The sequence below is a fragment of the Mastigoproctus giganteus genome, chromosome 6, assembly GCF_048544385.1.
Source record: "Mastigoproctus giganteus isolate SK-2022 chromosome 6, ASM4854438v1, whole genome shotgun sequence".
Taxonomy (NCBI): Eukaryota; Metazoa; Arthropoda; class Arachnida; order Uropygi; family Thelyphonidae; genus Mastigoproctus; species Mastigoproctus giganteus.
In genome coordinates this window covers 7,440,267-7,455,464 of record NC_143580.1, presented here as the reverse complement: position 1 = coordinate 7,455,464, position 15,198 = coordinate 7,440,267, and the positions used below count along the sequence as shown (strand labels likewise).

The window sequence follows — 15,198 nt, the reverse complement described above, 5'->3', positions numbered from 1 at the left end:
ACTCACCTCTACTACACCAGATGGAAGTTTGTTGTAACAGTCAACCACCTGCTGCCTGAAAGCAAATTTCTGCACATCTATCCTACAACCTTCCTTACTCGGTTTGAATTTGTGTCCCCCCCCTTGTGCATTAATCTGAGCAAGAGCACAGATTCCATCAGCATTGAGCTTACCTAATCCATTCAAAGCCTTAAACATTTCATTCAGATCTCCTTGCAGGTGCCCATTGTCCAGACACTTCAGTTTACAGAATTGACACCTTTTCTGGTAAGAGCATCCTTTTGCTCACTAATCCAATTACTCTTCTCTGCTATAACTTCCATAACAGAGCTTCCACAGACAGACTGTTAAAAAAATAGATTGAGGAGTAGCATTTATTATCATATTATTTCAATTCCTGCACTGGACTAAAACCCTAAATTTTTTTAGTAAGTTCTTAAAATAAGCCAATTCAGCCTAGTATCAGGTATTAAAATATACTTATAACTTTTGTTATAAGTATATTTTCACTTGTGGTATGAGCTGAGTTCCATATTAGGCTGTAGACAAAACAGCCTTTTTTCCATAAAACAGACTCTGACATCTGCTTTACAGAAGGAATGGGGACAAATTCTGGCTAATGTCTACCAGAAGTTGGTAAAAAGTATAACAGCCTCAACTCCTGGAGAGTTGAGGTTTACAAGACAGAGATGGCCCAATTATGTACAGATAGTTCTTGACTTTACAAGTTAATTCGTTCCTAGCTTGCACTCGTAAAGCGGGAATTAAATCCCATAGACATAATGTTAAAAATAGGGGTTACATTCTCAACAATGAAATTAGTTAGCTAATTAGTTTGTGTTTAAATAATGATTGATTTATCGAAAGAAATTAAAACGCAGCCTGTAAAATCAAACAAATTATAATAATAAAGAAATTATTTATAACTTACAAATTTTAAAGAATGTTTATTCTTCATCATCAACTAAATGCACACTTGTTGATCACTCATTATTGGCTTGGCACTCGTTGGTTTATTGCATAAGGAGTCGTCTTCTTCAGAAATGCTTCAAGAAGTGTTTGTTTCCAAGATAATCTTCTATTTCCTTCATAAATTTCAATAGATTCATAAGCATTTTTTAACGGAACACTCAAATTGCAACTATTTTCGTGGAGTAACAAGTTTACGAAGCTTAAAAAGAGGAATGAAGAGAATATTCTGAAAATTTATTTGTTTTTTATATGATTGAAGATTTCAGTAAAGGGAAAACACACTTCACCATAATAACGTAAAAACACCGCACTATTCCAGCTATCAGTATTTTCGCAAATGCAATAACCTCGAGTTTGCTATCTGTTTATAATTGCTTGCAGTAACAGAAAAGCCCAATAAACCGGAAGGTGCAAATTGTTTTTATTGTTTTACGGTTGTGACCTCCAGAAATGTGCTTTAGAAAAATGTTACAAAGGTATTCAAAATTAGTTCTTATAACGCATAACTATGAAAGTGTAGTGCATTTTAGTGATTTGAATTGGTAACGAATACAATTTGCACTATAAAACAACCTTTTAGACAGTTATATAACGAAAATTTCAACTTCCGAGATCATGGAACGAATTACCAAAAAACAATGTGTTATTGGGTTCACATTACGATATTTTCACGATACAGTGGTGTCTTTGAAACGGATTAATATCTTAAAGCTGGGTACACTATATTGTATAGCTACATGCGTGGTTCAAAATGCGGTATTTATGAATGTTTAACATTCATTTTTTGCAATTAATGTTCATATTTTCGATTTTGTTGATACCGAATACGTTGAAAAAAACAAAAAAAACCTACTCGTAAACCCAGAAACTCGCAAAGCGAGAACTGCCTGTATTATGCTGCTGAATGAAAAACTCTTTTTACAACTGCCTGTTTGTGTCTGAATATTTAATACTTCAATGAATATGTTAAAGATTAACTACCTAGCATGAACATTATAACCTAGTAAACAAACATACAGATACCTATAAAAATTATGTGAGTGTAAATTTAGATATTTGTTCAGTATGGTTTCTGGTTACAATATACATTACTGATTATTTTTTTAATTAGAGAAATAAAATAAAAAAATTCAAGGGTTTTTTTTTTATAAAGACAGCTGTTACTAACAAAAGATATTATTTATTTATATTCTAGTGTCAGAATAAATTGTCAAATTTTAAAGTACATCATTTTAAACTATTTCCTGTCTTTTTGTGGGAAAAAAAAAACTGATTGGTGACCAGTGTACTACAATGCATCTGCAGGCATAACTTCTTTTGACACATGTGCCAGACAGATGAAGCTAAATGATCGCAATAATTTAAACTTAATTCCGCTATATTCTGAAAATATATAAATACTAAACGAAGTTCAACCTCTCAAAACTTATCTTTAACATAAAAAGAAAGGAATTACATTAATGATGCACTAACCTAGATTTTTAATTTGTGAAAATAAAAACCTAAAATCTTCAACTTTTTCAACTTGAAAAAGATGAAGCTGAACTAAAAATTAAAATTTTTAGTTAAAATAGATAAATAATATGATGCGATATAAAAATAAACTTTAAAATATACGAGTATGACTTGTATATCTTAAATAATCATTATGCATGTTTTATGATTATTTTTTAAAATTTAATATACAGAAGCCAAGGTAGTTGCTAAGTGAAACAATTCCTTTTCAAATAAAACTAAAAAATTATTTCCTAAGGAATTGGGTACAGGAAAAGTTGTATAATGCCTTTTTTTTTTTTTTTTTTTTTTTGCCCTGAGTGTTTTTTGTGGGATTATGTTGTTGTTGTTATTTGGTTTTTAGGAGCATTAGCAACTAAGGCCATATTGCTCCGGGATATGCGGTGATCATTCCCTGACCTTTCCGCATCCTCCGTATTTGGTAGTGACTGGCTCGAACCCCGGTCTAATCAAGAAGCGTGTGCTACGCACTGCCGCTCCTTCCCACCTGGCTACAGAGGCACCATGGGATTATGTAGATAATCCCATTCTTGGAATATACTCAAATAAGCAATTCTGCTAGTTTGGAACTATAGTTTTTGAGAAACTTGTCTTATGTTTGGATTCAAACACATGTAGAGACACAGCATCAATGCCAAGTTTACATGCCTTTTTTGGCTATATTAGTAATCTAATTAATTATTGTAACCTCGTGTAATTTTTTAGTGTTAGTAACTAACATTAGTAAATTTAATTACTCAGATTACTTGAATAATTTGAGTAATTAATGATTACAATAGTTCTGCATTTTCCTTATTTGTCACATTTTCATCATAAATAGTAGTGGGTAAGGACATAGAGTAAACAGTTGAATTCATGGTGCTGTTGAATATATACAGCAGAGAGTAAAGTAAGCAACAATATCTTATTCTTTAATCTAATTATTACTTTATAATTTTCAAAATAAAAACAAATATAATGCCATCTTCATATGTAAGTGTAACATAATTTGTGATTGTCAAGCAAAATATGGCAACAGCATCAGCATTGATTTTATTAATTGCCAAGGTAATGAAGCAATTTAGTTTACTATTGCAGAATTTTAATTTTAGTGAGAGCATTAATCATAATTATAAGAAAAGCCATGTGAAGGGCTTTATTTATCACTGTTGTTCTTCTTCCAGCATATATGCAGCAACCTTCCTACTTATTCAGATTTGGATCTTACTCGTGAATTTATTGATACTAGTTTGCTGACCGATAACTCCCGAAGTGCCTACACTTTAGTAACAGCTTGGAGAGATTTTATTCTTGTACTTGCCAAGGTATATTATTTGAAATTAATTGAATTTGTTTTATTAACCAGTTGTTGGTTGCATGGATTTTTTTTAAATACCATATTATTTTACTAATTCGCTGTGCTTTCCAAGATAATTTTTTTGTTATACTCAATTAAAAATTCAAATCTCTATTGAATGTAGGTCAAAATGACCTCAAAGTGGCAGTGTCTTATATATGATTTCATGCACCTGCTAGCAAGTTAGGAAAGAACTGAATAAATATTTTAAATGTGATGGTATTTCTCACAGATTTCATACAGACTGAAAAGTCCTACAACCATAAAGTCAATTTTTATTATTTTTTATTTTCTTCTGTCTTGGTATGAAATATTTATAAATTATGTCTATGTATATATAAAGTGCTTTAGCATCATAATACACAGCCATTTCTGAATAAACAGAAAATTTTTAAGGCGGCATCGTTTTAGGTTATATCTCATATTGTGAATACCTTCACAACGAGTTGCCATGATATTGCACTACTTCGAATAAGTAACGCTTCACCTAAGGAGAAGACTAATGTTACTTATTCTCAGATAGGTACCACCACCCAGACGGCACCATTTCAGGGCTATTTGGCCCTTCTTCAGTGAGTGTGTAGGTACCCAAGTGATGCAATGATGGCAAAAACAGTTAAAACATAAACATAGTCCAAAAACAAAAACATAGTCCAAATTTGTTCGCAGCTTGAGGCTCTAGCCCTAAATGTGCCTTAGTCTAAATACATCATACACCATCAGGCATCTCTCATATTGTGGAGTTATACTTCATAACTGTTTTTGCCATCATTGCATCACTTGGGTACCTACCCACTCACCGAAGAAGGGCCAAATAGCCCTGAAACGGTGCCGTCTGGGTGGTGGTACCTATCTGAGAATAAGTAACATTAGTCTTCTCCTTAGGTGAAGCGTTACTTATTCGAAGTAGTGCAATATCATGGCAACTCGTTGTGAAGGTATTCACAATATGAGATATAACCTAAAACGATGCCGCCTTAAAAATTTTCTGTTTATTCAGAAATGGCTGTGTATTATGATGCTAAAGCACTTTATATATACATAGACCAAATTTGTTCGCAGCTTGAGGCTCTAGCCCTAAATGCCCTTAGTCTTATTATAAATTATGTGCAATTCTTCACTTCAAGATATGCATAGGAATGTTTGTCTTATGTCCTCAGTATTTCAGTCTGTATGAAATGAAAAATTATTGAAGAAAAAGATGTTTTCAAGCTTCATTTGTGTCTCCTGTTTTGTGTGTGCGTGTGCATGTTTTCTAGATTTATTCTTTTCCATTGCATCCAAATTCAAGAGTTGTAGTCTCTCTATTATTGCTTATTGTGATTTTGCTAATCCAATATTTTTGTACTTCCCGATGTAATGATTCATTACTATTTCTAGTAACTTCTTTCCCGTTGTTATGGAAGATATACTGTTTTATTGCTTAGCTGTTCCTTTTCCTGTGCTAATGTTACTCTCTCTTTCTGTATTTCCTGTATATACCTAAAAAAAGTACAGATCTGAAAGTTTTTAGTGTTTCTTAAAGTTTTTAAAAATTAGACAATTATTTAAATTAGCAAAAGTACTTTAGTTTGTTTAAACTTTTAACTCTTCCAATCAATCAAAACCCCTTAGGAGAAGTTTTGGTCTTATAGGCTTACACCAGTTGAAATAATAAGTTTCCCATATATCTACTGCAGTGCAAATATATACTGTAGTAGTGAATTCTCTTGTGTATGATGTGCATTGCACTAAACACCCTAAACTGCTTGTGCTTATGTCTGCTCTCAGTTCTATAGAAGGACAAAGTGATTTTGTTCTCTGACTGGTGCTATGAAGGTACAACAGTAAGGATAATGGCTTCTTCAATACACTGAAGAAGCAGAGAAGAACGGTTCTGTGAAATATTTGTAAGAAAGATCCATATTTTACTTGAACAACACAGTTTAAAGTATTTTTTCAGTTCCTAATTACTTGTGCATCACGTTGTACCAAGAGTTAATTAGAAAAAATATTCCCATTATTTAGTTTACTTGTGTTTTTAAAGCCATAAAAAACCTCATCTGATGACGGTATTTTTACAATGGTGGTTTTTTTTTTTTTTTCTAATATAATAATATGCACTCCTTATAGTGTCTGGACATTGTTTTAAATTCTAAAAGTGTTCTGTGTACTCCACTAATATATTTTAAGTATAATGGAAAGTGGAATCAATTAGTTTTCAAAATAAGATTTTCTGAAACATACTCTTTTATATTGTATCAGCTTTTATTTTTTTTCTCCCTATCTCAGTGAAATTGCTGACATTAATATATTTTAAGTATTTAAAGTAATAATGGTATAAACTCTGATTCTACAAAAAAAGAATTTTCACATAGAGCAAAACTTTATTTTATATCATAGTACAGCAAACTTCGAACTCTAATCTATTCTTTCTTTCTTGTCCAGAATGAACCCATAGTAGTCTCCAAGGATGAAAAGGCTGCTGTTGGAAATAATATTTTGAATTGTATTCTTTCACAGGTAAATTACAATAGTATCAAATCTTGAAGTATAATTTATATTCCTCTATATTTGACTGAGATTTGTCACTTTCTTCATAATACAAGGGTTGTTCAAAATTTAATGGCTGTTATATGTAAAAAAAACTTTATTTACGAATATTTCAGTTTATAAACTTCAAAAAATTTCAAATGAATCCATTACATATGATGATATTAATTCACATTTGAACAGTTTTTTTTTTTTTTAATGTATATGCCCATGAAAAATGATATAAAAATTTATATATTTATTTATTTCCAGATTACAACACCAAGCAATGTTAAATTGCTCATTCTTATGACAGAATTATATTTGATGGTGTTGCAGAGATGGAAAGAGTAAGTTTTCAGAAAGTATATTTTTGCTCTACTTATACATGTATTCATGAAAATTTATATAAATAAAAGTTAGTATAGGATAATGGTTGATTTTAATAAGATAAGACTATACAGGGTGTCTCAAAAATATTGGTACAAACATTTATGGGAGGTAGGTAACATCTAAAGGAATGTGAATCGCATAGGAACCCATAACCGGAAACGTCATCGTAAGTCGGTACACGGCGATGTTCATCAGTCCGTGAGAGGGAAAATTTCTGGTTTACTCATTCAAGCAGTAGTCGCAGCACGAAGAGCATGCATCGATATACGAACTGTGAGCTGGCAGACATGCACCTAGTGTATGGATTAGCAGAGGGCAATGGACAAGCCGCCCAACGAATTTATGGAGAACACTTCCCAGACAGACATGTACCGGACCACCATTTGTTTGCACTTGTGCATCAAAATTTGTGCAATTATGGGTCATTTAGAGGTAACAAGAGTAGTGCAGGCAGACCACGTTCGACGCGAACTCCCGCCATGAAAAAAAGTGTGTTGAATGACGTCCAGAATAATCCTACTACCTGCATACGTGCCGTTGCCTCTGTCTTAGGAGTGTCTCATTGCAGTGTATAGCGTGTCTGGCACGACGATCTTCCTTACACCCCTTTCATCTCCAAAGGGTTCAGCTACTGTTCCCCCAAGATTATCAAACATGCAGCTTTTGCAAGAAAGCTGCATGTTTCATGTGCAACACAGAAGGTATTGTTTAAGACTTTATGGTTCTACCCATTCAAACTCCACTGTGATCAACAGCTGCAAGTGCATGATGCCGAAACTTGACTGAAATTGCTCTCAACATCTTGGCATGAATGAATATAGATACTGAGTGGCCATGGAGCATCCTTTAAGAAGAAAAGATCCATTTCCAGTTGAATGGGACTGAACACCTGCAACTGCAGAGTTTGAATCATGGAAATCCCATTACATTCACCTAAGGAGTTGCTGCTTTGAAGATTTCGTGGCTACTTTCATCATCATCCCATTCTTTTTTAATGAAACCTCTGGCACGTTCATTTACCACCCAGTAGTACAAAACATATTAGCATCTGTTATTATTCCACACGAGACCACGGGGACTAATGTTTCACTAGTGAAGTCTACCATCAGTTCGTAGGCAACCATGGTCCATATGCACCAGGGGGGTCCTAGTTCTTGTCAGCAAAACATGCCGCATATTAAGCAACTATTGCCACATCTTGGATATTGGGCATCATGCATGATAGGTCTTTGGACTCGTGTTGCTTGTGCTACACATGAAAGCACCTGTCGGTGTGTTGCACCAGGTATTGGAACTAATTCGACCAGCATACTTGTTTCCAGTCCTCTAGTGTCTAACCAGCATGTTGTTGACACCATAGCATTCACCGTTGATGATGATCAAAATTCAGTGATCATTCAGTGTAGTTTTATGTATGTTATTTTTGTCTTGTTGATCAAATATATTTAACCTTTATTTTTTGTAGAGTTTTTGGGTTTTATTCACAGTTAAAAACACACACTAAAATTTTTTTGGAAAGACCTAAACTTTGGCCCATTGCAGGTTTGGTAACTCAGATCTCGGCCATTAAAAAAGGTTTAGAATTAGAATGACTGCACTTGTATCCCAAATTAGCATTAGCATTAGTAGAGGCATTTGATGCAAGAAAGCAAGCTTATGCAGCATCAGCCAAAAAAAAAAAATAAAGTAAAATAAATAAATAAAAAATAACCACTTCCACTTCACCCCTCTGTTCGTTCAAAATACCTGTCCAGCTGAGCCTTAAACTTATTTAGGCTATCAACTTCCACGACAAGGGATGGAAGTCTGTTCCACCTACCAACCACCCGCTGGCTAAAGGCAAATTTCCGCACATCTATCCTACATCTGTCTTTCCTCAATTTGAATTTATGCCCTCTCAGGTGATTATTCTGAGCAAGAGGAAGAATCCCATCAGCACTGAGCATGCTCAAACCATTCAAGGCTTTGTACACCTCTATCAGATCACCTCGCTGGTGCCTAGTCTCCAGACACTGTAATTCGCAAAACTTAAGCCTTTCTTCGTAAGAGCACCACTTTGTTCCATTCACTAATCTTGTTGCCCTTCTCTGTACTCGTTCCAGCAGCTCTACAACCTTCTTGAAATGAGGCCTCCAGGCCTGTATACAGTACTCTAGGTGTGGCCTGACCATTGCCTTATACAAGGGAATGATCACCTCCTTATCCCTGCTAGAAAAATTCCTATATATCATTCACAATACACCATGAGCTACTCTTGCAGCCCATCTGCACTGCTCAGAGAACTTCATATCTGCCTGCACAACCACCCCCAGGTCCCTTTCATTCTCTACCACTGTCAGTGTAGTACCACAGATTTGATACGTTGCTCTGGGGTTGCTGTTTCCCATATGTAGTACTTTACATTTGTCAATGTTAAACTTCATTTGCCACCTCTCAGCCCATCTGCTCAACCTTTCCAGATCCTGTTGCAGCAGCATAGTGTCAGTAGTGTCCTTGACAACCCTGCCAACCTTCGTATCGTCTGCAAACTTGGACATTAAGCTTGATATACCATCATCAATATCATTTATAAATACAGAAAACAATAAAGGACCCAATACTGAACTCTGAGGGACTCCACTAATAACATTAGTCCACGATGAGTAGTGTCCATTGATTACCACTCTCTGTCTTCTCCCCCTCAACCACCCCTTTATCCATAGCAGCAATTTGCCTCCAATGCGACTCTGCTCCAATTTGTGCAGCAGTCTTCCACGTGCAACAGTATCAAAAGCCTTTCTAAGATCCAAATATATAATATCAAAGTTATTCCCTGCATCCAGTTCTTTTTTGACTGCATCATAGTATCCAATCAGATTGGTCAGGCAAGACTTCCCCTTAACAAAACCATGCTGTGTCCGAGCTATAACTGAAGTCTTGTCTAGATGATCCTGCAGTGCTTCTTTAACCAGTGCCTCCATTAATTTTCCGGGAACAGAAGTTAAACTCACAGGTCTATAATTACTTGTGTCAGCCTGTGATCCTCCCTTGTGAATTGGGGTCACATTTGCACATCTCCAGTCCATGGGTACCTCCCCTGAGTCCAAGGAAGCTCTTATAATTATGGCTAAGGGTTTGCTTACTTCCTTTGCTGCCTCCTTTAATATAACTGGATAGATTCCATCCACCTCAGGTGCCTTTCTTGTGTTTATCTTCAACAATTTCTCCTCCACTTTACTCTCAGTTATTACAAGATTCTCTAGCTTACTGCTAGAGTTGAATACACCTCTGGCATTCCCCTCGCTGAATAACTCCTCATGTGTGAATGTCGATGCAAAATATTCATTTAGTTTGTTAGCTACCCGAGCAGGGTCATCAACAGTTGACCCATCGATATCAAGTGGACCAATCCGATTCATTCCCTTCCTTCTAGAGTTTACATAAGTAAAGAACTCTTTGCTGTTTTTCTTCACATCCCTTGCCAAGGATCTCTCATAATCTGCCTTCACCTGCCTAACCTCCTTTCTAACTTGGTTACAGATCAACTTGTATCTATCATAGGCTTCTGTGTCACGTGATAATTTGTATGTATCCCATGCATTTTTCTTCTCTGCCATATGCCTCATTAGTTCATCTGACCTCCATTTAGGCCTAAATCTTGAACAATATTTCTTAGTTGGTATGTAAAGCCTAGTAGCTTCCAAGATAAGTTCTTTGAATGCTTCCCATTTTGAATTTGCTGTTGGTAACATCATCAGTTGATCCCACTGTATAGAATTAAATACTGTCTCAGTCCATTGTAGTCGCCTTTACGAAAGCAATACCCCTTCCCTTTACCCCTAATGGTAGTTACCTCTTTGAGTAACTCCCACTTCAGAACACTGTGATCACTGCCACCTAGTGGTTCATTTATCTGCAGATTCTTAATGCATGAAGAATCACTACTGATAATCAAATCAAGAGTATTACTCCCTCTAGTTGCCTCCCGAACATGCTGATGTAGAAAACAATCATCCAATAAATCCACAAAAGCCTTGCTAATGTGTGAGTGACCAGCCCCCAAATTCCAGTCAATATCTGGGAAATTAAAATCCCCTATTGTAAGACTCTCTGATTTACTGGCCCCCTCTATTTCTCTGTACAGTTTCTTATTATACTCATCAGATTCATTAGGCCTATAGCACACTCCTACTCTCAATTTTGATCTCCCAATGCTTATGTCACACCAAACTGACTCGACACTGCACTGTCCAGCGATGTCGACTGGCTTCACTTCCTTGGATTTTATGTGTTTCTTAACTAATAGCATAACCCCTCCCCCCTTCCTATCCTGTCTATCCTTTCTGTAGACGTTGTACTCCCCAAATTGCAGTTCTGCATCCCTTATATCTGTGTGACACCACGTCTCTGAAATCCCAACAATATCTGCCTTTGATGTTTTGAGCAATACCTCAAATTCATCAAATTTATTTACTAAACTCCTAGCATTGGTGTACATGCAAGTATACATGCACCTGCTCTTCCTCTTAGCCACCCTAACACAACCCATGTGTTCACTTGTACCCCCATGATTCCCAGCAGTCTCTGAAATATCCTGCATCTTATTTTCCAGGCTGCTGCTCATTCCAATAGAAGCAGTGCAAGAATCACTTTCTCCTCTGCCAGTGGCTACTGTTAAAATATTAGTCCTTGTATCCCCCCAATCTAGCAGTTTTCCGACCCACCTAACACTGCCTCGATAGCATCAGCAAATATTCTTGCACCCTTTCTATTTAAGTGTATTCCATCCCTGTAGAAGCAGTCTCTCCTGTTAACAAGTACAGACCAAGCTGAAAAAAATTCTACCCCTTGAGCCCTGCACAATCTTTTCAGGGCCGAATTGATCGACAGGGCTCTCATCATATACTCCCTCCTGTCGTGTCTGGGCAGAATTGCAGACACTTTCAAATTCACGGCTTTTTTTCATCAGTGACCTATACATGTTAAGTAATTCCGCCGGTCTCCTACTCTTAATATCATTAGTGCCAACGTGTACAACTATATCACCTTTTGTGCCCTTAAAAGATGATATCCGCTCTACAACGTCATCAACCTTTGCCCCTGGCAGATATACCCTGGTCCTGTTCCACCTATCCTTTTTACAAAGCATATTTCCCGTTTCCCTGACAATAGAGTCACCAACAACTACTAGTTCCTTTGGGACCAGCACATTCTGTCTTGGGGGTTGCCGCTGTGTTGCGCGATGACCAAGTGCAAGCTCTGGCATTGGTGTGGGCAGCTGAGAGCTTGATGGGCCCGTCACTTGTAATCCTTCGAGGGCATCCACCCTGTCCTTCAAGCTCTCATATAGGCCCATAACAACGCTGAGTTATCGCCTGATTTCCTTACACTCCTTGCATCGCGCACTTACAAAGACATCCCCCATGGCAGTATCATGTCCCATACCTGACTGCTCCGCAAACATCAAGCAAATAGTGCATCTTAAAAGGCTGTGATTCAGAGGGCAACTGCCCCCCTCAGTTCTCCTCTGAGCCACAGCATTCCCATTAGCTTGAGCCTTTTGCTTTGCTGCTCTGGTTTGAGTCATGATTTCGATTTACTTTTAATAAAATTTCCATTTCAGTACAAAATTAAATCCTAAACTTGTATCCCAACACAGTTATAACGCTATATTTATGTTTCAGTAACGAGTGTTATCTACAAAATCTACGAGTGTTATCTACGAAATATTTATGTTTCAGTAACGAGTGTTATCTATGAAATATTTATGTTTCAGTAACGTGTGTTATCTACGAAATATTTGTTTCAGTAACGAGTGTTATCTACGAAATCTACGAGTGTTATCTACGAAATATTTACGTTTCAGTAACGAGTGTTATCTACGAAATATTTACGTTTCAGTAACGAGTGTTATCTACGAAATATTTATGTTTCAGTAACGAGTGTTATATACGAAATCCCTTTATATAACTTCCGTATCAAGTTATGTATTAATTATTTATTTTTACTAATTATTTATGTTACGTAACCTAAGTGGTTATATGTATAGTTAAAAGTACAATTTAACTGCCAATGAAGTTCGACAAGATTAATAGATTTTACTGATTAATTTTCCCGTAACAATAGCGGCTAATTACGAACGGTAAACACGTGGATTTGATACCCTTTCCGATACTAAGTAATACCTACAAAATCTCTATCTAAGTTACTTTAAACTTAAGTACCGTAAATAGGAATATAAAGCTACTCTAGAAAATAAGTTAATATGTCAATTTAAACTAATAAAGCAGAAAATAAATCAGAAAAAACCTCTCTGTTCCAAGAGCGTCAGAAAGGCACGTCCAAACCGGCAACTCTCGTCCTCAGAAACACCTCAGAAACAAAAAATAAGCAAATATATACTAGGAATGGTAAAAGAGCAGACAATGGGACTCCTTCCACATCTAAAGAGACTCTTGAAAAATAGTTGATTTGAGTTATTAGCTGCAGTCAAGCATTGGAGATGACACTAAAAAGGCAACGCCTTTCCTGTCATCAGAAAGTGATTTAATATTTTGGATAATCGTCTGTCTTTGAGGAATAGTGAAGATAAATGATGAAGCTGTGAATAAATTTTTCTGCTTATATGACTACATAAAGTCAAGATGGCTTACAAGATGGACTAAAAGAATATTGCTATATTTTGAGGTATCATATGAATTTGGATGTGCTATGTTCTGCATGCCCACTACTATTGTAATACCTTTGCTATTACAATTGTTAATGTTGCCAATTGTTTGGAGGTAATGGTAAACTCTAAATAAATTCTGTTTCCACTATTTAATTTATTATATTTCCATTTTAAAAACTGATGTTTCACTATTAATAATGCAAACTTTTGCTTTTTAGTGAATCGTTTTCTAGATTTGATAATTGGATAAAACTTTTGAGTGAGTTGCTTAATAGTGCAGCATCCCATGTAGATGTCATTCATCCTCGTTTGCAGCTAGCCATCCTTTCAGTAGGAAGTACAGCTCTTGAAATTATACATAAACAAAAGAGTGATGATATTGACGGTAAGTAAAATATATGCTATATAAATATTATAAATGGGATAGGGTGGACTATTTTATATTTATCAGTCTTTAATTTTATCTGTTAAAAAAAAAATGAGAAATTAAGAACTTAAGAAAGATTAAGATTAAAAACTAAGAATTTTTAAGAATTAAAAATTAATTAACATTAAAAATTTAGGAATTAAAAGTGCTTAATTCCTAAATTAGATTTCTGGCATTATTAATTGAATAATGCCAGAAATCTAATTTATTTCATTTTTCAATTCAATTCCGGCATTATCCATTGAATGCATTATTCAATTGATAATGCCGGAAAGCTGCTTGAAGTTTTTGCACTCTTAAGGGTAAGAACATCAGGTAGGTTTTCATGTGTGCCATTGAAAGATATAAAATATTACTAACTTTAGTTTCATTTGAGGCTATGCCTGGGTTTTTCTTCATCAGCTTCAAATCTGAAAACCATAAATTGCATGAAGCACACACCACCATCTGCTATATATATATCGCTGCAAATGCTATTTGACCTAGTTAATATTATGTGTAAATTTAGCATTGCGACTTGTCCCAACATCTAGATGCAGCAATTGCATGAATTGCCCATTTATCTGAAGCCAGTCTGAATTAGTGCATGTTGAATGATGTACTTAAATTGAAGTAGTTTTATTTCTGTTGCTGCCTGTTGACTTTGACAGAATACATTATTCATAGTTTTGCATATGTTAGGTAATAGAAACCACTTGCCACCTGATACAGCTGTGTTTCAAAGCTAGTAAGCTTTGAAACACAGCTGAATCAGTGGTGTCCCAGATTTTTAAAAATTTAGTTTCCTCAGTTACCCCTGGTCATTGAAACATGGCTGTAGTAGATGCAGTGAAAGAATGAGCTCCAACAGGATAAAGTTAATTCAGTAATATACATGTTTATCTAAATGTCAGTAAATAAAAAGGAATGGCACTTAGAGGATAAATTACAACAGTTTAAATGAATTATAGATTTTTTTAAAATATAATTTAAGAACTTGACACTGGTATGTCAAAATCAAAGTGTGGCCAATTATAATTATTTTGAACAATAACTCGTGAGTTTCAAAAAATATTCTTCTGACATTTCTATTATATCTAGGATAGTAAACAAGAAGCCAGGTAATTTTTCAATTTCCAAAGTCTACTCTTGGAATACAGACTTTGAAAGGAAGAATGACTTCAGCCATAACAAGATCTCTTAAGCCATCATCATAATTTCCCCCCCCCCCTCTCTTTCAAATCTTATGAAATGAAAATTTTTAAGCAAAGAAAACAGAGTAATTAATTTTTTTATCCATTTTAAATTCCATATCAATAACATTTTTACACATATTTGGCACCTTCTCCCAAACTGGTGTACTTTTTAAAATGTCCATTCCATAAATTTGAATTTGTTGAAGATTTATCCAGAAAA

General features: G+C 35.3%; 1 protein-coding gene across 1 annotated transcript in view; it reads left to right on the top strand.

Annotated features, from left to right (window-relative positions):
- The window catches only part of Nup188 (nuclear pore complex protein Nup188), a 171,137-nt gene that overhangs the window by 116,400 nt on the left and 39,539 nt on the right, over positions 1-15,198 (top strand). The window contains exons 34-37 of the mRNA XM_090375487.1: positions 3,651-3,791; positions 6,251-6,325; positions 6,608-6,684; positions 13,595-13,761. Coding sequence (XP_090231613.1) covers positions 3,651-3,791; positions 6,251-6,325; positions 6,608-6,684; positions 13,595-13,761 — 460 coding nt within the window. The remainder of the gene's footprint in view (positions 1-3,650; positions 3,792-6,250; positions 6,326-6,607; positions 6,685-13,594; positions 13,762-15,198) is intronic.